This window comes from Anser brachyrhynchus (genome assembly GCF_964034855.1).
Source record: "Anser brachyrhynchus genome assembly, chromosome: 3".
In the NCBI taxonomy this organism is placed as follows: Eukaryota; Metazoa; Chordata; class Aves; order Anseriformes; family Anatidae; genus Anser; species Anser brachyrhynchus.
In genome coordinates, this window is record NC_137696.1 from 46,917,736 (window position 1) to 46,941,525 (window position 23,790).

At 40.2% G+C, this 23,790-nt stretch overlaps 1 protein-coding gene across 8 annotated transcripts in view; it reads left to right on the forward strand.

Annotated features, from left to right (window-relative positions):
- Positions 1-23,790, forward strand: part of PCNX2 (pecanex 2) — a 162,259-nt gene that overhangs the window by 104,399 nt on the left and 34,070 nt on the right. For all 8 annotated transcript variants that reach the window (XR_013949233.1, XM_080587013.1, XM_080587010.1 and 5 more), the window contains 3 exons: positions 573-702; positions 13,316-13,374; positions 15,795-16,010. Coding sequence is in view for 7 of the 8 variants with exons in the window: in XM_080587013.1 (XP_080443139.1) it covers positions 573-702; positions 13,316-13,374; positions 15,795-16,010 (405 nt within the window). In the remaining variant the exon portion in view is untranslated. The remainder of the gene's footprint in view (positions 1-572; positions 703-13,315; positions 13,375-15,794; positions 16,011-23,790) is intronic.

A 23,790-nucleotide genomic window follows, 5' to 3' on the forward strand; every position in this document is an offset into this window, starting at 1 on the left:
ACTAACCTGAAAGCATGATTTTGAGGCAGCAGGTTGGATTGTATAGGCATAGCTGTTTCTCTACATACTAGATAATTTTAGAATAAGCAGAAACTCACAGAAGGCAATGCTGGATTCACTGGAAGCAAGACTAATGCACAGAACTAAGAATTTCCAAGAAAATCAATATTAGTGGTTTTTTTTTTTTGTGTGTGTGTGAATTAAACCCTTTCTGTCAGACTTCTCGAAAGCCACTTTGTGTTGTAGAAGATATGCTCGCTTGCTGGAAAAGGGCACTTCACTGCTCTGGCTACAGTCTGGATCTGTCCTCAGGCAGGGATTAGACAGTCACCCTGCTAATACCATACTCTGTTCAGACACGTCACCTCCATTACAGCTATGTAGCATTGAAAAGCCACGGATTACATGCTGGTAATTGGCAATTTGGCACTGCCTGCCTTCATTTCCTCTCCTCCCTCCACCTCTTCGGTAAAATAAATAATAAAAAGGCAAAAATATTTTGAAGAGCTGCCTCAACAATGTTTTGATAGTATGATGAAATCATTTGTGCTACCTTAACTTGCAGTTTTCAGACTCTGCTATGCTTTTTTTCCAAACTCTGGCCACTTCAGTCTTTTCTACCCCGCTGAGCCCATTTCTTGGTAGTGTCATCTTTATCGCATCATACGCAAGACCGATCAAGTTCTGGGAGAAAAACTACAAGTAAGACTATTCAAATGTTTTCTACCCTTGTTATTTTTAAAGGATTTGCTCTCATTAATTTCATTTGTGGAGGTATTTTTCTTTCCAGTGATATTCCTTAAATTGTTGTAGGCCTTGAGAGGTTAACCTTTGAATCTTGATTCTGGTGCTTTACTATTTCATAGTTGTTTAGTTATTTCTGAAAGTGTATTTAAACAATCATCAGTGTGCTACAGATGAGGTGTCATGTTGCATTTGTTGTACAGGCGTACAGTAATGAAGCTGTGAAAACAAAACACGGTGAAACTCCCAGTTGTCAGCCTTTTTTGTCTTGCTAGCTAGTGTTAGCAACTAAATCTGTTAAGCCTTTGGCACCAAAGTCAGGCTGCATTAATATATTTTATACTGGCTTGATTAAATGTTACCACTTGGGATGTGGCAGGTAACTCTCATAGAGAGGTGATGATGAGTGTGCATTGTAATTACTTGCTACATCTGATCTTAGAGTTTGACATAAGATTTGGTTGGTTTTGTCAGAATTTAGCTGTCATTCATTTGGTTTCACAAGGACATAAACTTAGAATATTGAACAGATTGAATAAGGACTTTCTGCTCCTTTTTTTTTTACCCTGTAGGATTTCAGAGCTCTTGGTAACTGGAGTCTAATGGGTTCCCAACAAGAGTGGTAGAGGCAGGAAAACTCTGTCCTTTCCAAGTAGAGAGAGTTTTCAGAGCGAATACTTAGTAACATGTAACCAGGCTCCGAGTAAGTTGTGGCAGCTGCAGAACAGCAACATAAATAAAAATTGCATTGGCCAAAGCAGGATTTGGCCAGACCTGTGAGAAGTGTTGTACGTTTATCACACTTCTTGTATCAATACCACTGATGCATCTGAGCACCTTCAGGGAATTCAGAACTTGAAATTTTAGTGATTGATTCTTCCATCTTTTAGGGGAAATGGTCTGATGAGTTTTTGAAGATTTTTTTTTTTTTTGAATTTGACTTGTGTCAGTGAGTGCACATGTACTCCTCTATAAAGAAACTACTGAGACAAAGCCAAGTTACATAAAGCTTCAGGATATGATGCGATTTGTGGAAGGCTTTTGGGGTGAGCCAAGTTCTGTACACTGGCGTCAGATCTTAACAAAATTATTTCTCACACATCCTTTTCTGGGTCAGCAGGTTCATTATTTCATTGGAGTAAAACTTGAGGGCAGGCTTGGAAAAGCAGGAAGCTACTGCCAATCCCACAGACAGCTTTATATTTTCTGACAGAAACCTTGAACCACATTAAGTAGGAAGTGGGAGAATTGAACATCTGCTGCATTTTACTTCAGCTAGAACATTTTAATGTGGCATGTGGCTTCTTTTCTAGTTACAGGTTAGAGAATCAAGCTCAATGATTATAGGCACATCTCTTCAATGTAGTTAGATTAGTGTGGTATCTGTAGGTTATTGTACATGGAAATAGATGGGACGGTTTTCATTTGCTTTCGGTGGTCTAAGGCTTTTGGGACAATGTGAACAGAAGATATTCAAAAGAATTTCAAAATATAGTGCTTGATACTTAAATTAGGGGGTCTGGTTTTTGTCAGTAGTGACTGTCAGTGACCCCTATTAAACGAAATAAAGAAGTTGGTGCTAATCATTTTTTGAGTGTGAAAAACTAATGCTTTTAATGCTTTAAACCACTACTCTTTGTCCTTTCAAAATAATCAGTAACTACAACTTTGTCTTCAATGTGAATGCGCGCAGTAGACTGAAAAATTTGTGCTTGGATGTTTGTTAGAAATTCTAGTATATCTTTTATGGTCTTCTCACTTGAAACACAAAAACAACAACCTGGTCCCCCAAAATCTTTCAGAAGTAGTAAACAGCTTTGTAGAAGACTGATAGTTATCAGAGCAAAATAAATGTTTGTCTGAACCTGTGGCATTCCACAACGTGCACCTCACATGAAGAACTGAGCAGAGTGAGTCAGAGTTGAACTGAAAAATTCCTGGGTTATTAACGGGATACAGTAAAAAGACAGAAAAAGATCGGGGAAGGGAGTAATATTGTATTAAGAATAGGGAAATTTCCTACAAAATGCTTGAAATAATTGAATAAAGTGAGACTAGCATGCTTTACTGCCTTAGACCTTGACCGTTCCATATCTAAAAATTCAAAGAGATGCCGTGAATGCTTTCTCTCAGAGCCATGGAGTTAAATAGGCTCAGGCACTTGAACTGGAGGGGGAAGTTGTTCTGGTTCCTCCATTGACCTCATCGATAAAGATACTGAAGAGAACTGGCCCCAGTAGTGAGCTCTGGGGGACACCACTAGTGACTGGCCTCCAGCTGGATATAACTTCGTTCACCACAACTCTTTGGGCCCAGCCACTCACCCAGTTTTTTACCCAAGGAAGCGTACACCCTTGGGTAACATTGGGTGTAACCCAATGAAGCATACACCCAATTCCGTGGGTTTCTGATGGGACATCTGCCACTCCAGATGATGTGACCTGGAGCTGAAATTCTCAGAGAATTGAGATGATAGCTTGTTTGTTTTTTCAAGGAGATGGAGGAACTCAAGTGGGGAAAAAAGAAAAAAAAAAAAAAAAAAAAGCTCATTTTGACAGTAAGCAAACTGTGAAATTCCTAGCAAGCTCTTCAAAATTCAGGAATCATACTGTGCCTATTTGTGCTCTGGCAGTGTGTGTGCAGAGCATGGGTGTTCTTCCCCAGAGTCAACATACCCTGTTTGTTTAGAGTGTGCACTTCTGTGGACCTTTCTGGGGGGATAGGGATGGGTGATTTTAAAGAAGAGAAAAAAAAAACAGGCAATAAGGGGGGAGGTTAAGAAAGAACAACTTGTCATGCAACCATTTTTTACAGCTTTTGCTGCCATTGTTGTTGAAAAGAGAGGGGCATAAATTCAGAAAGCTGGCCTGCTCTCATGAGCCGCTTGTCCTGTGGGAGTCCAGCTATGAGAAATTTTCTCTTTAAAACAAACAAACAACAACAACAACGAAACAGGTTTGATGCGACACTGGGTTTGTCCTGTTGTTAGCTTGGGTTCTGTTTCCCAGTTAGAAGAGTCCTGTTTTACTCTTTATTTTCACAGCTGTTAGAATGATTAGGCCATAGATGGCAGGGAGAGAAAAGGAAACAGCAGTAAATCTTATTTAATGTATAGGCACTTTAAAGCATAGTGTTTGTTCAAATGCTGTTGTTTCATTCCACTGCTTTGCTTTTTTTCTTAAACACTTTGTCTCTCCCCCTCCTTCCTTCCTCTTATCTTGCTTTGTATCTTGGACATGGCAACAGACAGAACCGAGTAGAAAGTTTCCTTTCATTCCCCAGTGGGTCTAATCCCTGGATCACGCGGAGCAGCCCCTTCTCTGCTGCAGCTGTGACTTGTCCCGATAAAGAGCCCACTGCCACCAGCAATCTGGAGATTTCAGTGCCTACACGCCTCTCTCTCCTCTGCCCTGCTCCTTTCTGCCTCTGTTCTTTCTCGGTCATCTGGTTTGGTGCCTATTTTTGGGTAAGGCACAGCTTGTGTTTGCTTTGAAGGGTCTCTAGTGAATTACTGTGTGGTGTAACTAAATTAGTTAAGTGTCTCTAAAGAGGCTGTGATTAAATTGCCAGTTATCTCAGAATGGCATTACCGGATGCCTCTCTGTGTCTGAGAATATGTGAACAAGTCTTTCTTTTCTCCAAGTGCATCAGTATGTTGTTGCTCTGTCATTGTGGTCTGGAAAATAGCTGCTGGTAAGGTTCTTACAGCTGGGGATGGAGGGCAAGGAAGACCTGCCCTGCCTCAGATTTAGTGCAGCTTCCATTTTCTTTTTTCCGGCTGGCTGACATCACTTGTCCCTCGTGCACAGCCTACAGGTGGAGTGGGGAGAGTTTTCCCAGTGTGGACATAACCGGGATTGACCCCACATCATGCACGTGTGTGGGAAAAGAAGCTGTGAAATGTGCCCATCTGCTCCCTCCCTCTTTCCCATAAAATAACAAGCCTTCCACTTCCAAATGCTTATTTTTTAACATACCCTAGTGCATCTGGTTTCCCTGTGAGCCGGCTTGTCTGGTGCAGCTGCTGAAACCCCTGATCTGAACACAAAATGCCATTCACCCACAGTTGTCTGTGGGTCTTGTTTGGGAGCTGCATGTTCAGACCTTTCACGTTCTCCTTTTTAAGGCTGGTTTTCTTTTCTTTTCTTTTTTTTTAGTCTTTTCTCATTATGTTGTTTGATTTCTCACATGTTCTTAGACCTCCATAGTGGTGATGTTTACAGAGGAACAACTGCAGCTGATGTTTATAGTTAGTAGTCTTAGACATTGATTTATAATGAATATTTTCAAGAAAGGTACATTAACCTCTGAAGTCAACAATTACAGCATGACTTAAGCATAAGAAAGCCCTATTTTCCCCGAATCTATAGGAGTTACTGTTTGTTTTACTTCCTCAAATATAATTTCAGAAATGTTGTGTTTTGACTATGTCGCTGCCAGTTGTCATTAGAGTTCAATCTTTTCTGAATGCTTTCAGCCCCTGGCATGAAAGGCACATTGCACCGAGGAGTTCTGCAGCTCATTGCAGTCTTTTCAGCTTCTTCTAAACTGCTTCTCCTTCTCTGCTAATTTTTGTGTTTGGCTGATTCTGTTTCTCTATTTTTATAAACTGACCAGAAAGAAGCACTGTATTCCAGTTCAAAGATGTTACAGTACTGAGGTTACAGATCCTTTGTTATCAGTTATTACTCAGTTTTATTTATGTTAGCCCCTTTGGTGACCACAGGTCTTTTAAGAGAGTTCTTCATTGGGTTGCCCTCAGGGCTTCTCCAGGCTTTTATTGAGTGTTAAGATAATTTAAAACTCAGCAAAATAGTATAAAGAAGTTTCACCATGTAGATAAAAACCACAATGGGCACTCATTAGTGCCCGGGACTTACAAGTCGAAACAAACAGGATCAATGAAGGAACAAATTTTAGATTGAATTTTTGGTATGTTGTCTCCAAATCAGAATGGGTTGCCTGAGCCTGTTCACAGAGAATGATGAATTTCTTGAGTCTTTCTGATGACTGCAAAGGGATTTAGATCCTTGAACGCCCAGCCTAGCTTGGTACTAGAAGATACTTTGGCCTGCCCATGGGTACAGCCTTTCTGCTGATGGCGGTGGCTCTCCCCACCTGGCAGTGACGCAAAAGCTGAAGCATTAGCAGGTTGCTGCAATTTTTCCTTCATTACTCTTCCCTTATAACTGGAAAATTTCCCCATGTTTTTGGGAAAAAAAAAAAAGAAATGCTTCTCTCTTGAAACTTTGAGTATAAATTGCTCTCTGGGAAGTTGCGCCCTGTTCTCCAGACACATGCGTGGTCATGGTTCTGGCACTGGGGAGAGAATAGAGAAAAACAAAACATTTGAATGGCAAGCAACATCTTTGACTATACTTCAGTCTTAGCTCTTCATGAGCACTATGAAGTTGCTTGTTACTCATCGGACTTGCTCATCTGATTGTCTTCTCAGGACCCTTCCTTCTTTCTTCCCTGCTGTTGTACCTGTGTGATATACATTTTCACATTGCACACCATCAGCACTGTCACCGGACTTGTACCTACAGCACTGGCTTGGTCTTTAATACCCTTCAGTGGATGTGCAGGGCTTTGAGGTGCTGCTTCAGGTAAAGCCCCAGGCTAAAAGAAGTCCTGCTAGAAATCGTGTCCCCCTCCGTGTCTTGAACTATCATCTCCCCCTTAGCAAGTGTCCTTGTGTGTGTGTGTATGCCCTTTTGGCCACTTGCTGTAGCACAGATGTAGGCACATGTCCTCTCCAAACCAGCCTTACTACTTGACTCCACAACTAGAGTCACAACTATCTGGGAAAAGACAGGTGAGGAAAAATGGAGCCTTTAGCCAAATAGAACTGGCATTAAAATAAGTGTTTTCTAAGTTGCCAGGAGTTTTACACACAAGGGAGGCTATACAAAATTCAAAGCTGTATTTTGACTGTTTGGCAGTATCTCTTTAACTGGTAACATCTCCTCTTCTCAAATTTTGCCTGTGGCAGTCAATAAAACAAATTGAGGCTAATTGAATAGGAGCCATATGTGTGATAATTAATTGGGAGTGCATTCTGATTCAGTGCTCTGTAGTTCCCTGCCGAGTTAAAGATGCATTCACAACTCCAGTTCACTGAATCATTCTAAGAGGACAGAATAAAGACAGAAGGGAGGCATCAGAGAGAGAATGCATGCTGAGGCCATGCAGGAACGCAAGCAGAGATCAAAACCACAAGCAGGATAAATGAAAAGGGAAAGGGATGGGCAAAGAAGCAAAATGCATGCAGTAGAGAGGATAGTGCAACAGACATTCATAATCAGGAAGTCAGACCTATGAAGAAAAAAAAAAATCATGAGAACAATAGAAGACGACTTTGAGAGATATTTGGAAAGGAAAGCAGGAACAGGGCAGAAGGGAATAGACTCATAAATCAGAAATAGGAAGCAATATTTTAAGGGCTTGTATGGATATACAGTGGCACTACATTTTTATAAGTTATTCTTCTAATGCTTAGCTTCCAAATTATGTAAATCCAATGAGAATAAATGAACTCATGGAATTTCTGTCATGTTGAGTATTGGAAACCTGTTGAAATGTATTTACTGAATTTCAATAAGAATAAGTGTTCTCAGAAAGTGTTCATCCTATTCACTTGGATAATGTAGATTGTCTCCTGTTTTAGATTTAACTGAATAAAATGTTTAGGGGCAAGCTGAGGTTAGGAGCAGTAAACTCAAACCTTCCTTTCAAGAAGATGCTTACTCAACCAGCTTTTGTCAAGATGTAAAGATGGGAAAAGCTGAGATCACAGAGGAGATGTTCAGCAGGAATGTAACCATTGAAACTGAGGTGATGTGCTAGTTGTGTACAGATTGCAGCAGGGAATAATTCATGCTACGACTTGCACAAGTCCTGGTTGTGTCCTGATATGCAAGGGTATATACTAGACCCAAAACGCCTGAGGGTTTAGAAGAGCAAAATGTAAAATCTCTCTCACTTGTCTCTGAGATTATACAAAATGCAGAATTATACCACCATTGCCACTGAGAATTGTCCCTGAAGCTTTCTGTTAATTGACAATAGGTAAATACTGAATGAGTGCTGGAGAAATACTTTTTGTATCCTTTGACTAGCAGTATTTGCTCTCAAAATACCACCTAGTTCAATCATGTGTTGGAGATTTTTTTCAGTCTGAAGAGCTGTAGGGACTGCCATAATGACTGCTGTAAACGATCAACATTCTCTACAGTCCGTGGAATTAAATATATATATATATATATATGTATATATATATCTGTTCTAAATTGAATTTTGTGCACTTCCATGGTAGTGGTGAGATTTTTGTTGTTCTTCAGTGTGGTATCATTAATGTTTCACTCCCAGGCTAGTGGCGCTCGAATGGCTCAGGTAGCTTCCATATTGTCTTCCTGCATCTTTTGGTGAGAGATATGCATATATGGAGAAGCCCACAATGATCTAGACTAGTATTCCTGATGTAGGCTTTCCTTGTAGACATCATTCCCTCATCTTTGTGTTGTTCTTGTATTTCCTCATATCTTCTTTCCATCTCTTTCCATTTCTACCTCCTAATTTTAAGTAGTCACCTTGAGTCTAAAAGTGACAATTAAGATGTAAGTCATTTTAATATTTTGCACTGAAAAAGCATAATAGCACTTTGTTATCAGCAATAAAGAATGTTAAGCATGAATTCTGAAATACCTTGTTCTCCTTTCCTCCTTTCATGTTGTTCAAGCAATTTGCCTCTCTCTGTGTGGAGTAAAGGAAATAAACGTCTTGGCTCACTTGCCAAAGCAGCTCCCAACACTTTTTTCCTGTCTGATTTCTCACTCTTTTTCTGGTGAAAACTTCTACAGGACTTTTCTCATCACCTCCTTTTTACTCTTTAGGCCCTTTCAGTTTCTCAAGCTTTTGCCACTTCATCCTCATGGGCCCATCAGTGCCTCTACATGAGCCAGCGCAGAGCCCAAGTGCATGAGGCCTGCAGTGCTCCTGACCCAGAGCTGGGCACCCTTCCTACAGTGTCTGTGTGACTCACAATGGGAAAAGCAGAAGAATAACTCTTACCTGCAGTGCTTCAGATGCAGGTTTTTGTGTGTGTGATTAATACGCTTGCTTTTCAATTAGAAGCATGTCTGAGGTGTGCACAGTGAGGTCTAGCTGGGATGCAAGGTGCTGGGTTAAGCACGGTCCTTCCAAGCATGTCAGGGGCCCAGCCCTCTGTCGCTGATGGCGAGAGCAAGCACAGACATCTCAGTGGAGTCGGCACAATCCTTCCACATACAGAGCTTGTTGTATTGCTTAGTAGAAAATACCTGAAGATAATGACTAAATGTCTTTTAAAAGATAAAGCACCATCGGGCTGGTTGAAAGAAATTAAGTAGCAAGGTAGACAGCTAAGGTGAAAACAGGGGTATTGGTGACATTTTGGTAAAGCATTAGTGAATGTTTTGAAGTACACAGATACTTAAATGGCCTAGCTTACAAATAAGAGTTGAGTTCCCCTGCTAAACCTTTGAATGTCAGAGCATTTAGGTGGGCTGTTTAATTCATGTTTGGCCACTCAGCTTTTGGTCTCAGATGCACATCTCTCACTTGCATCCCTGTTGATGCAGAATGACAGAAACCTTGTTTTCAGGAAAAGCAGGCTGCAGAATAGGCTAAGGTTTTAAACAGTCTCAATAGTTTCTCAGAGAATGACCAGAAAACAAACCAAAACAAAAAACCTACCATCAGGAAGCTCGCAGAATGAATTATAAAAGTCTTTTAAGAAAGCAAAGGAAGGAAGCACAACAGGAAACATTATAGATAATAAAATGTTCCCATGTTTTAAAAGGATCCGTCAGCAAGACAGTCTTTAACAACTGGAACTTTTTTACACCTTAACCCTCCCCCAGTTACCTAGCATGCAATCAAAGCCACTTTTTATTTTTGCTAGATGAAACACTGGGGGAGGGAGGGAGGGAAGGGAGGAAGAAAGCATGAAGGATAAAATTTAGAGTGAGTGATCAGGAAGGAAAAATTGTTTCCATTTTTGAAAGATCTTTCGTTATTAACATGAGTTAAACCTAGGGCATGTCTTCCATGCAACTGCCCAGAAAACCTGGGCATGGTTATGCACGAAGGGGCTGTCAGCCTTTGCTGTTATAATCGTGCTGAAATCGTTCTGCCTTTTAGATGAAATTGATTTAAAACTACTTGGGCATCCTCACACGTCCAATTAGTACCATCATTTTTGCCTCTGGTGTCCTTCAAATATTCATGGATGCTTGCTTATTCTGCTATTTCCTCGTTCACCCCCCCACCCCTTGCTATCTTATCCTACTACTACTGTGTTTTTAATGTTAAGCCTTCTGTTTATAGTGCCAGCAGCATAAGACATTCAAATGGAAACGCTGAGGATTTTTTCCAGACTCCATGAATAATCATAGGGCTGCAGCATGGTAATGTTCCTCCCTGTTAGACTTGTCTGTTAGATGTCATGGAAAGATGGATTAAAATTCATTGGACACAGACAGACGAAGAACTTTGGATCTACCCTAGAAACACATCTCTTGCATCCCCCAGAGGGACTGCTTTTCTTTGTTTTGTTCTCTTTCAAAGCAGAGATTCACTCCTTCACAGTAGGAATTCTGGAAATCTTGAATTTGTGTTTTGGGGCAAAATCCAGCAACAGCAAGGCAGATTGTACAGCTGCCATTTTATTTCCATCTTCTGGAAATAAGCACTGCAGTGATCTTTTTTTCCTCATAGTTTGCCTAATTCTCACCATCTGTGATATGTTCCCAGGCTGCCTGAATCCACCTCATACTCTTTTCTACCTTTCTAAGGAATTTTGGAGAGCAAAGCTGGAGAAGACAGTCTTTCCAGGTTGAAAAACGAGGCAGTATTTTTGGACAAGGAAAGTATGGGAAGTGATTTCATCCTTTTGCAAAGGAAGCAATAGTTGCCTTTAGCAAACGACATGAATAGTGGTATGCAAGACAGTAGATTATCTCACTGTCTATATAAATGCTAGATTAAAAGAGCGTGAGCCAGTTCCTGAAATATCTAAGAAGGATGTTGACTTTAAAATTGAAGATGTTCAAAGACAATCACTTGCTCTCTGGAGCAAGTGCCCAAGGACCTGTGCTTGGTTTGCATGGAATAACGCAGTTCAGGAAGAAATCCAATTACTGAGCTAATTATCACCTTGGATGAGTGGTAACAGCCAGATTTCAAGCCAGAAGCCACTGGAGGGAAGCCCAAATCACCCACTTGTCCCAGAAGTTCACTTTAGGGGGTCCTAGTTGACAGCAAAAAGCCCAGGAGTAAAGGCACAGCAGTTGGAGTGTCAGGAGCACTGTATTAGAGTTTAATGTTATGCAAATTCCTGTTGGCTTCAAGAAGGTGCGAACATAGCTTTGGTTACTAATAATTGTGGAAGATTTTTACCTGATTTTTACCTAAGTGTATTACCTGACTGAATTTATTCGAGTAAACTGAATTTCAGGACAAAAGTAGTTCACGTTTTGCTTTACCAACTCTACATATTGCCTTTGGTCTTCATAAAAATTTAAAACTATGCTTCAAAATATCAGTATAAAGCTTTGAGTTTCTCTAGTACTATCCAAAATGGTGAATCCTTTCTTATCTTGTGTCCTGAGGCAAATGTTTTCCCTGCTCAAGAAATCGATACTGTGCTTGGAATTGGGGGAAAAAGCCACAACAGAGCCTGGTTTAGTTTGGTTTGTGAGAACTGCGCTGCTTCCTTCCCTTCTTCCTATTAAGGCTGCATTATCTCTCACAGAAGACCTGAAGCACTCACAATTTTCCCTGATTGTTTCATGCATCTCTCTTAAAAGGAAAAAAAAAGGGAAAGAAATGGAGTCAGAGCTGCATACTGTGCAAAAGGATTCCTGCTAATATAGAATGGAATTTTCTGAAACATTACGTGATTTGTATTGGTTTCAGTATGCTTCAAGAACAGAAGTGCTTTACGGGTTGATAGAAATTTGGAGTAAAGAATAGTATTATATATATAAAGAATGAAGTACTTGTACTTCATTCTGCCACACTGATTTCAGAGGGACTGAAAGCTAAAAAGGAGCCTCATAAGCTTAAAACATACGCGGTTCTGAAATCAGTAACGTTTCTCTGCTGAGAATAGAAAATTGATTAAATTCTGTAACGTAATCTTTATGCTTACTCTTGCATACGTTGCATTTGCAGGTGGATGTATGTTAGGGTAGAAGAATTCTGACAACCTTTTTGAAATATAATCATTCTTTATGTTCCAAATTGCTCAGAAGGCCCCCCAGCGTTACCGGTCTCTGTTGCATAGGAAATGAAAATTGCAGTTACAATAAGCTCAGCCAACCAGAGGCAGGAAGATAAATAATACATCAAATAAAATGTTAATGTATGTAGATAATGTACTAATATTAATTACAAATAAGTCTAATTAAGACTTATATTCTCACCAACTGTATTTCTTGCAAAGTTAAGAACATGCTTTTTTAAAGCAAAAATCAGTAGGGAAGGAAGTACAGCGGTTCTGTTCCTCTTCTCTCTACTACACGAAAGCATGTGTGTAGTTTTTCTTGTCAGTGCATTTTCCAGAGCTCTTGGGAACAGGATGGGTGGGCTGCAGAAACTGGATGAAAAGACTTTCTGACATTAGGGACATCGGCAGCATCCTTCTCCCCAGGCGGCTTCAGCATGAGCTTAGAGCTTCAGCTCAGAATCTTCCAGCCCTTTAAGTAACTTGTATACAGAAAATGTACATGGAATCCTAAAGCACCATTACCAGAGCAGTATTTCAGGAAAATAAAGTATGTTTACTGTAGCATTCCTGTTAGCAGAGGCTTTCACTTGTTCCCTGAAGGCTTGGGAGATGTCTTGGACTCATGGTGCTGAGTATCCCTAGCCACCACAGCAACCACTGTTGGACACAGCTTGCCCGCAGTGATTTACTTGTTCCTTGTCTTCAGACTTTGTAAATATCTTTTGTTGCAGGTAGGAATAAAAGCTCAATCCAATGTACCTTACAGTTGCCCTCTATTCTGTGACCATTTTTCCCATGTGCTTTATATTCTACTGGTATAGTGAAAACCCCAGTTAGGGACAGTGTCATTCCTAAGGGAGGCAGAGTTTCTGGACTAAAGCACAGAATTCACTCCTTATTAAGAGATGAGAATGGCCAGGGACTCTGTCGTTGCTGTCTAGGTAAATTCGAAGCGAATTGTGTTTTGATTTTTTTTTCCTTCCATAGAAGTTATACACCCACAGCAATACTTTCACACAAACAAAACCCTTTAAGTTGAGCTATTGCCCTTAAGGCTCAGAAGGGAAGAGAGACTGATATAGTGTTCTTCTTATTCAGTGTTTTGTTGGCACCTGGCTGATGTGCTTCCGGAGCCATTGTATAGGCACACTTGGAATAAACTGAGGACCAGGTTAGGAGTGTGAATTGCATAATGGTATAGAATGTAAAGATATGTCTAAAAGAAAATAAAAGCGTGTATTTGGGAGAATCTTGTTTAAGAGAAAAAGAACTGGCTGTACAATGTGTCTTTGTTTCCAGCACCAAAAGGTCGGACCATTCCAACACAAGACTGGCAATTCAGATCGAAAAGGATGCAGGTATGGCCTGGGAGTTTGGGTGATTTGTTTTGCTTGATTTGTAAAACGCGATCTATTCACTCCATTAGGACTTCAGCTGAAAAGTTAAAGAGATGCAAAGGGTTTAAATGTTGTGTGAACAAACCAGAGCATTTTAAATGTGACAAAGTGCCTCTTTATGTCATGTGCCTTGGTAAGTAAATTTGCTCTTCAGTTACATGAAGCTGATTAGATAGCTGCTGGCCTGCAAATCGCTTGGTTAGAAACAGCCTTTTTGTTTATGTGGAGCACACAGCAGACATCCTAGCTAGACTCAAAAGGTTAGCTGCAATCAGGAAAACATTCTGGAAAAAAGCAGCAGATTAACAGCGTCCCTACCACTAAGCAGTTTGGGTTGACAGGTATCTCCTGTTCACTGGAGAGAAGCCTTTCTGGTGTGTGGGAAAGGAAGAGAAGGAGAAACCAGAAAATACATAGGAAGGGTTTTAAAAAAAAGAAAGTACATAGGCTTCTCTTCCATGTAATGGTCCATTAAGTGAGCTCTGATCCATGGCAATCCAAAACACCTTCCTGCATTGCACCGGGCAATTCCTGTGAGACTGGGGAGTGAGAGTATTTTTTGACCAGTCTGTGCGCATGGAGAGTGTATTGATACCTGAGCTGATGCTCTCCAGCACCTGGCAGGTCAGGGTCCCTTCCAGCAGAATCTGACACCCAGATTTTGTGCCAAATCCTGGTCCCACTGAGAGAGGCCAGGATTTCACAAGGGGGTTTCTTCCTCTTTCATGTTCTGCAGCTGATTTTATATTTCCACTGAGTTGTCAGAGGCTTATATTGTGGAGATATTTACCTTGTAATTATTGTTGTCACATTTTTAACCTCCCTTTTTATGCTTATCCATTAGATCAACAGCATGTACAAATACACATCTTCAGGTGTAATCCAGGGTGTCCAAGAGGGCAAGAGAAGTGTTAGCAGTTCAAGGCATATATAATGCTTTTTCATTATGTATCATTTCAACGCAAAGTGTTAAGATGTTTCTCGAGGTCGTTCTGTCATCTGATAGCAATAATCTCTATTATATATGCTAATTATATATGTTAATTATGTTTTTCAAAGCATAGCTCAAGCAACATACTCTTTTTGTGTGTGCTTTAAAAAATAATTTTTTGACAAACATACTACAGAAGGTATAGAGCTGAATATGTCTGCATGTACATACACACCTGTGTATCCATACATTTGGGGCTAGATGTGTAATGGCCATGGTGATGAAGATCTGTGTAGAAATGTGCCCACTCCTCTTCTTGTAATGAGGAGCAATTTGTGGGGGAAACTATAGCCTTTTGTCCTTTCTTTTTTTCTCAGTGTTAGATCTGCTTAAATATGGACATACATAAATATGCATGCGTACCTGTACATATGTATTCCTACGCACTCTCACACATCTTCATGCATGGACAAGATGTTGCTTTGTATGTGTATATCTATTCATGTACGTACATTTAAAAAGTATTAGAGGTGAGCCACTGATGCCTTACAGAAAAAAAAAAATATTTCTCACATCAAGCGTATATATTATATGAAAGAGTACAAGCACAAACCAACACCACGTTGGATTATGTGGCACTATGTTAGCATTTGTGAAAGGTTTATTCCCTTCCTCTAATTATCGTCGCAGAGTGCTAATTTTAGTACAGATAAATGCTGCAGACCTCTGAGATTGGACTTTTAGACTGTGACATGTTCTTACCTAGACAGTTGGCCTAACCAATGTATAACTGGACAGCTGATGCTATTTTTAAAGAGAGTGGTAGCAATTCTCACGTTGAATGAACCTTGTTTCATTCTTTTTCAATATATTAAATGTGGTTTTGTTTTTTTTTAAGATATGTGCCATCATCTTAAAAGACACTTCATGGCTAATGAAAAATTCCTGGAGATCTAAAAGAAGTAACTCCAAGTAAATTAATGGAAAGTGTGTGACAAATTCTTTAGTCAGTAAAAATCTCAGAAATTTAAATATCTTAGATATTTACATTTAAGCTTATGTACTGAAATAATATGATTTCTGGTTACTTAAAATCAAGAACAATATATAGACGTTAACTTAGCTTAGTAGAGTCTTTCAATGGAGCTGAAAAATTCTTGCTGTTGTAAAACACAAAGGAGGTAATTTGGTTCAGTCTGAACTACGTTATCACTAATTTGATGTTCGAATTATTGTATTCTTCATAATAAACAAAAGCTTCAGTCCTGATTCTCTAAAGGTCTAAAAGGCATCTAGGACATGCAGTCTGTATAAAGTATCATCATAAAGATACCACCTAGCCAGCGGGAGATGCTTTATGCAGAAATAAAGAACGTAGGACTTTATGCAGAATGGCTTTGTTTGTTTGTTTGTCTACTTAATTAACAAACGTGTACTGTTCTGGTTACAGGAAATGACGACAATAATCTCAACTCCATTTTTTATGAGCATTTGACAAGATCCCTGCAGGAGTCTCTTTGTGGAGATTTGATTCTGGGCCGCTGGGGAAACTACAGCACAGGAGACTGTTTTATTCTGGCATCAGATTATTTAAATGCCTTTGTGCACTTGATTGAAATTGGAAACGGCCTGGTCACCTTTCAGCTTAGAGGGCTGGAATTTCGAGGTAAGGATCCCTGATGATTTAAGTAACAACAAAAACTGCAGCAAAAACTGCCTTTCTTAACCCATCACAGCTCTGTAGTGGAGTTTAAGGATATTTTCTCTCTTTCTTTTTGTAGATATTTGTCTGTGTCTAAAGGCTCTGTATTTCTTTCTATCATTATTTGAATGACTGTTTTGAAACCTAGATATTAAGAAATTTAGAGTCATGTTCTGCAGTATCATAAGATGTTCAGAAACGTATTTCTATGGTCATGGATCTTTTAAGTTACACTCAGTCATGTATTAAGATTATTTCTCTCCTTCCATAACCATGAAAACTGAAGTTGCTCTTAAGTTGTTCAACTTCCACCCAAACTGGTCTTTGAAAAAATACCAAATATCATAATGACTCTTCTCACAGAAATTATCCCATGTGAGATTATGCAAGATGCTGGTGGTGAGATGGTCTCCATCACAGTGGACCAGGCGGGGAGAAGCAAATGAATCAGGGCTTCATTTCTCTTTTATTTAGGAAGATCTGACTTCAGCTGTTCAATATGTTCCTCTGTCAGGGCTCTCTTCTTTAGGAAAAGATGACTGCATTCCTCTTCCTAGATGTTGTGGTATTTGTGAGGTCAGTTGCTCATAGTATCATGCTCGTGTCCTTTATTATGTTGTTCTGCATAAAGTAGGGAGAAAAATGAAAGTAAACCCACAAAGCTTTTAAACAGTTTTTAAATTCACTTCATGCTATACACAGTGGTTGTGTTTGTTGCTTGGGTTTGTAACCTTTCAAAGATACCACTTTGCGATCGCAGATGCCAGGAGTTTTCAAATGCTAGAATAAACAGCTTCCCAGGCTCAAGGGCTGAGCATCTAATGGGCGACATGCAGAGGAGTGTATAATCAAGGCAACTTTTCAGCAAGGTTGAGTATGAGAAAATAGGAGACAGACTGGCTCTTTGAATGCACTTAGGTGTGGGAGGGAAATAGGAAGTAACATGTGTGGGCTCAAGTCTTGACTCTGTGACAGACTCCCCGTAGGATGTTGAGCAGGTTGTGGTATATGCTTGATGCTCACTTTCCTTTCTGTATGCTGGGGAGGAAGATAAGTAAAGTTAATGTGGAAAACAGTAAATACCTGAAAAATCTCAGTATTGTGGTAGCTGGTGAGATACCTATTCAGTACAGAGGCAAATTATAAGAAAAAAAAAAAAAAGCAAGTGGAAAGGGAGATAAAGAATTTGTTTATCGGCCTAGTAATTTCTTGTTGTTCGTGATGATGGTGATGTATGTGTGTGTCTGTGGCTTTCTTCAACTTCAAAGGCATCTGTGCAAATATAATCTTCTTGTGTGCCCCCAAGGTATGCAGTGGTGCTCCTGTGTTTGAGATAGGTGCTGAGGTTAATACCTTATAAAGGCCAGAGATGGAAAGTTTTTTTCGGCAGATTTGGAATTTGCTATTATTTCTTTCATGTCCATGCCAGACAAATGCAAATCTGTGTTGCTCTACAAGAACAGTTAAATACTGTGACAGTTCAAGTCTCTTAGTTGTAGTACTGCTGATTTCACAGGCTGATAAATCTCTAAGATAATTGCTTTTTTTTCTTCTTTTTTTTGAAGACAGTTTTAGTCAATCTGTCATTTTGGTGCCTCTTAGGTTACTCAAAGTACAATTCTTTATGGAAACTTTGTGAAGTTAGAAAATGTTTAATTCGTTTCTGTAGATCTGAAAATAAAAGTGACTTCCAGGATGGTCTAAAAAGTGATGTGTCTTGGAAAATGTTGGCATTAAGTTTATTTTTGTTGGGATTTTGAGTAAACAGGACAATGCACATTTCCTTTATCATCCATCCTGATTTCCCCAAATTATCTTTGCTCATCATCTTTTTGTGTTAAAATAGTTCATTATAGGGTTTGAAACAAAAGAAATCTCACTTCCATGCTTAAATTGTAAGAGTTTTTTCTTTGTGCAGTTGCCACCTCCTGCTGAGTCCTTCTCCTTCATCACCACCCCCATGCAGTTTAAGAAAAGTAAATCTTGCAAATATAGATGAAAAATATGAGAAGATGCTCAAATCACATTCTGGCTAGATAAAAAGCAGGCAGGCTTAATGAGCTGAAAGTTGAGTAGTGAATAACTGGATAGGTTTGTTGCAAGGAGGACTTTGACTTTGGGACAGCTTGAATCATTATCATTTGATTCATTACCAGGTGCCATTTTGTGTCTGAGTCTGAGAGCAAAGCTCCAAAATTGTAGTGTGCCACCTGTCAAGTGTGCCACCTCTGTATTCCCTAAAATCAGAGTTTCTGCAAACAAATGGTTCTGAAAATTGACATTTCCATGCCGATTGCCTAACAGTGCCTCTCTTTCTGAGCAGATCTAACATGTCTGCTCTCTGCAGCAGGTCTTTAAATTCAGCCTGGGCTGAGGCTCTGCAGCCTGTCATGTGTCTCAGGTTGCCTTTTGGAGCCAGTTGAGTTCTTCTCATGAATATTCCCCTCCCCAGGCTCTCATGTTCCTCAGGAGAGGGTCGGCAGCCTTTGAGGGAGCATTTTGACTGAGCATTCAAAGGACATGGATCCACAGGACCAGCAAAGCAGCAGCAAACATGAACCAGGAAAGCACAGACAAATTACTGAGGGGGGTAGAGGAGGAGAGGAGTGGCAAAAATGAGAATGAAAATCTCACCTAGACTACAAGAAAAAAATGTATGATTATTTTTTGTCCTCATGGACGTGATAAGTATGCGAAGGTTTCTCTGTCTTTCAGAATATTTTCTCAAGATAGAGAAGGATATATTGGGAAGAGAAAGTTGGGTGTCTGAAGATTCAGATTACATTGTAAACAAAAAAAACACTAATAGGATGGAATAATGGAAGATACCTGAGGAGAGAACAGCTTGAACGAGTAGCATTGGACATGTAAGAGTAAACCCCTCAGGACCATGCAGAGTAGGTGCCAGAGAAACCACAAGAATTTCAAGGCTGTTTAAGCAGAAACAGATGAGCCCAGAGGGGAACCAGGCATGAGCTGGATAAGATGGATCTGCCTGATGCAGACAGTAACAAACGTTTTGCAGACTCCAGACAGAGTGTGGGCAGGTAATCTGCTGTGTGCCCAGTGGATGGGCTGAGGTGGTGTGTTGACACCAGGGTGTTGCTTTTGTCTCCACTGGAGACTGGTTTGCTTTAGATAACTCATGCTGCAGGACTGTGTCCTTTGTGTAACAGGTTACATTCTTGTGTCATCAAGGAACTGGGCTGCTCTAGTGGGGCCGTGAGTTACGTAGAGAAGACAGAGTCTGACTAAAAGGAGCCAGAAGGTCTGACCTGAAGGCAGAAGCTGTGTGGGGACAGGTCAAGGGCTGCTGTCAGCTCTGTGAAAGCCGAGACTGAGCAGAAAATCTTCCTTCGAAGGTTTCCTTTGTTCCTCCCTTTGAGCAGGATCGCTGCCTGCTAGGGCAGGAAGTCAGACCGGGCTGCCCCAAGCAGCAGGAAGGACCATCTCCTGCCCCAGCTGGGTAGGTTCCTTCCATTTCAGGTCTTGCAATTGCTCCATGGTGGGTGTGGGGTACAACTCAGTAGAGTAGGGTTTTTTCTGCATGTGGGAAGAGTGCGTGAAACAGCTGGGAGAACTTTGGAGCTTACAAAGCCAAGAGGCAGTTGCTGATAAACACTAGGCTTTCAGTCCACATACAACCACATTTCCTCTGCTTTGTGCATCTCACGTCCCTATTTTTGGTTGTCTGATCATGTGCTGGTTTTCACATAGGACCCTGTTTTCATTCATTGTACAGATTGGTTTCCCACAAAGAGAGAAAGAAAAGGGCTAGAGGACAAACTTGAGGTCTGTAATTTCTGAGCTTTGGCTGCTTGACTTCTACTTCAATTTCAAGCGTAATTTTAATTGAGAGCCCTAAAAATCTGCTGTTCCTTAAATAAGAAGTTCACGTTTGCCTGGGAAATGAGTGAATCACAGCAGTGTTCACTGTGTCTGCAACTGTTTTCTGAGTAAACCAAAAGTAATATTTGCATTGAGGAGCTCTAGCTTTTCCTGTGAGTGTTTCTCATGCACTGGCAATGCTGCCACAGCAGCGCCCAAAGAAAAGGTCAGAGTGTCTTCCTAGTTTAAGTGTACTGGAGGCAGGAGAGACCACCTCACGTGTTTGCATCCAGCTTAATTAAGAGTTGGCATTATAAAATGACTGATCCAGATTGCTTTCTAACTGTGTATAATTGAAGCATGCGTCTCAGCTTTTAAATGAAAAGCATCTTTGCAGTCGGGTAAGAAGATACAGTTTGAACAAACTGAAAGAAGAGAGTCAGCAAAGCTGGCATTCCTCTCATCCATCTTTAGTCCTGTTCAAATTGAGCAGCTTGTATGAATTAGTTCCTCACTCTCCTTTCAAGTGATGGAGAGGGGATGTGCCTCCATCATTTCATTTGTCCTGTGTGTAATGCAGGGGGAAGGCTTAAATACCTCCAGGTACCGAGAGGAGATGCTCATCTCTACCGAAAATGGAGAGGGTATTGGTGAGCTTGGGGTTGGTGAAAACTTCCTGCAAGTTTTGGACTGTGCAGCTGCACATTAGTGTGGGGGAATGAAGTTCTTTGGTAACTTAACGATACTGTCTGTGCTAGACTGCAGTGGTACGCTAAAAGCAACCTGCCAGAAGAAATACATAATGTATCATTTAATTTGGAAGGAAGAGACAGGGGAAAACCCACAATCAAGGAACAAGCAGAAAGAATGTCAAAATATCTACCTCCCGCAAGTTCCCTGTAGAACGAGGAAGCCTTAAAATATTTTCCTGTTTAGTCTGTGCCTCAACAAAATGTCTTTTGGAGAACATCCAGTTAGGCGTAGCGTGTGCAGAAATTACTTATGGATGATGCTGCTGAAATCTTGAGGAGCTGTTTTCTAACTCATTCCCGGTATTCTTCAATCATATAATTAACTTCTAAATCTCTGCTGTGATTTTGTTACTGAATGTTGCACGTGCAATATTCACGCTTCACTTGGAACTTCATTAGATGAAGCAAGGGAAGAAGCACAGAGCAAGCACAGATGTAATTGCACGTAGTGGCGGGCAGCTGTGGCAGCAGGATGGGATTGCCGGTGGGGCTTTCTCTTTGTTAGCTAGTTTATTTTCCACGCAAAATGGCGTATGAATGCAGCCAGTTTAAGGTATATGCTTTAGGCACAGTAATGATGTCTAAGAAACAAGGACAGTTACTCATTTCGGCAGCGTGTGTATATGCTGTATGGTTTTATTACAGTAGCAAGTACATTACCAGTGCAAGGAGTATTTGTTGGTGTTTGATTTCTGTTTGAAGGCTCTGTAGCATGAGCGAGAATCAATCATTATTTAAAGACTGGATGCAGCATTCACTTTTTACTTTTTCAAATCGGTTCATGCTGTTGGGAAGTAAAAGTTCCCACCTTTATGTCTTTCATGAGACCGTACTTGATGTATATTTGGTGAATGCACAAAACCATCAAAAGATATTGATAAATTACAAGGAGTTCAGAGAAAAGCAGCCATTTTTAACACGCCTCTTTTGAGAGAAGGTTAAAAGAATTGAATGCACATTGTTTGCAGGAAAGAACAAAGGCTAAGAAACACGATGTTCAGAAATATTATGGGCATGAACAGAAAGGATGCAGAAGGATTTCTTTGATTTAATCACGGTGAACTACTTGAAAAGACACAAAACAGGGAAGACAATACTTCACATTGAATGCAGGAAATCTGTGATGTAGAAGCCTTTCTAGGCGTACAGTAGTGCTCCAGCAGTGTAAACCATCTATGCATTTCAAACAGACTTAGAATACTTCAGTTTCTTTAACACAGGCTAGAATAAATATTTGATGCCTTTTTTCCCTTTCCTCCCTTGCACAATTTTACATGTATATATGGGTGTACTGGGGAAGACTTCTGGAAGGAAGGAAAATGTTTTTAGATGCTCAGTAGCCTTTTTAGTGAAAATATTTCTTTGTCAGAAACAAAATGTTGCACTACATTGCACTCCAAAAGAGGTGACGTGGGAGGTTCTCATGGTATTTGGTAGCTGCAAGTTTAACAACCTGCACCTTTGAGAATGCTTTCTTTCACCTGGGGCTTCACAATGTGTCTTGGTGGACCAAGAAAAGGAGAGGTTTTTGAGGAGAGGTGATATCTGTTGTTAGACCAACTGATCTACTTTAAAAAAAAAAAAAAAAAACAGGCTATTTTTCGGGCATAAAGCACCCGAAGCTGTTGAAAACCAGAGCACAGTTTTACAACTAATAGTTTTGATGTTTGAGGAATTAGTATGGTTGCTTTTTTGTTGTTGTTTTTGTTTGTTTTTTTGTTTAAGTCCTGAGATTTTTCTTTGAAACAAGCTGAGGTTCTCACAGTTTATAAATTATTATTTGTAATCCCAATTCTACAAGGAAACAACCTGGAAGGAACCAAAGCAGGTGGTAATTTCCACAAAGTGTCCAGTTCTGCGATCCTTGAGTTTCCATCTGGGAGCTCAGTTCACTCCTTTTTGAAGTATTTTTTCTTTTTTATTTCTAGAGCTGTAATACAATGCTTGGTTTGGGGGTAAATACCCTTTTGCTGTCTTTTAGCTCTTTACGCTTCTTCTGGGTGATAACTTGCCACCTTTCAAGCTGCTATGCTAAGTAGAAAAGACATGTCAGGGGTAAAGGAGCCTTGTCGATTAGAATTTAAGAATATCCAGATTTGCAGAACTTGATGGAACAAAGTCACTGTGTTATTTCCACTGTAATGCGTTTATTTGTAAAATGCTAATGATTTTGTGAAACGAATGGTGAACAAACAGGCAGTTCTGTGGAGTCCTTGGTGAAGAGACCTCTGCATATACCCTACCTTGGGCTTCAGTCTGTCTTCATGGCTCCCATCTCTATGTCTGGCCCAATCCCTCAAATTTAACACCTAGTTAAATCCCTTAGTCCAAAGCTGGTTGTTGGGGTCACAGAGTTTAAAGCTTGAAGTGCAGGAGAATGATTTGTGATCTTAACATCTGTGGGGTAGCATTAGTATGTGAGCCCTTTCATGGTACATTTGCACTCTAGGTGCTTGTACGTCAGCAGTCCTAGATGCTCAAGCCATCATAGCCTTCAGCCACAATAATTTATCTGCATTCTGGATGTGTTGTTAAACTGGAGTGTTTTATAGAAATGTTTTAGTTTTATAAATAAGTTTATAGAACTGCTTCTAGAAGTATGTTGCTGTGTTAGAGGGTTCTCTTTCTGGCCCTTCAGTACTGAATAATGCTTTTCCTTTCACTCACTCAGTTTGCAAAATTAAATGCAAAAGCATACTTTGATTTCAGCCTTAAATTCTAGAAGGCTGGATGGTCATTAGTTTAGATACATTTTCTGAATCCTCTTGAAGTGAGATTACAGCCTTCAGTTCCAATATTCTCATTTCCATTTAGGTCAGATCATGCTAGCAGAGCACAAGTTGGTCTTCAGGTCCTGACGTTGTCAGGAAAATAGAAAGAGTTCCAAGTTCTCACACTGGTTTTCTCCTGAGCTCACATAGATTGACCTTGCTTTGTTGAGCTGGCACGTGTTCTTGCATTGATGAATTTTTGGCAACCATCCAGTGTTAGATATCTTACAGATGAATCAACCTCATCTGTGCTAGCAAGGGTCACAGTGAATGACTAAGCCAGAGCGGAGCAGGAGAGCTTATTTTCTTTCTGCTGCAGAAAGAAATGTTAAAAAAAATGTTTTCCTTCAGATTTTGAAATGACTGATTACCAGTGAAAACATTTTCCTGTAT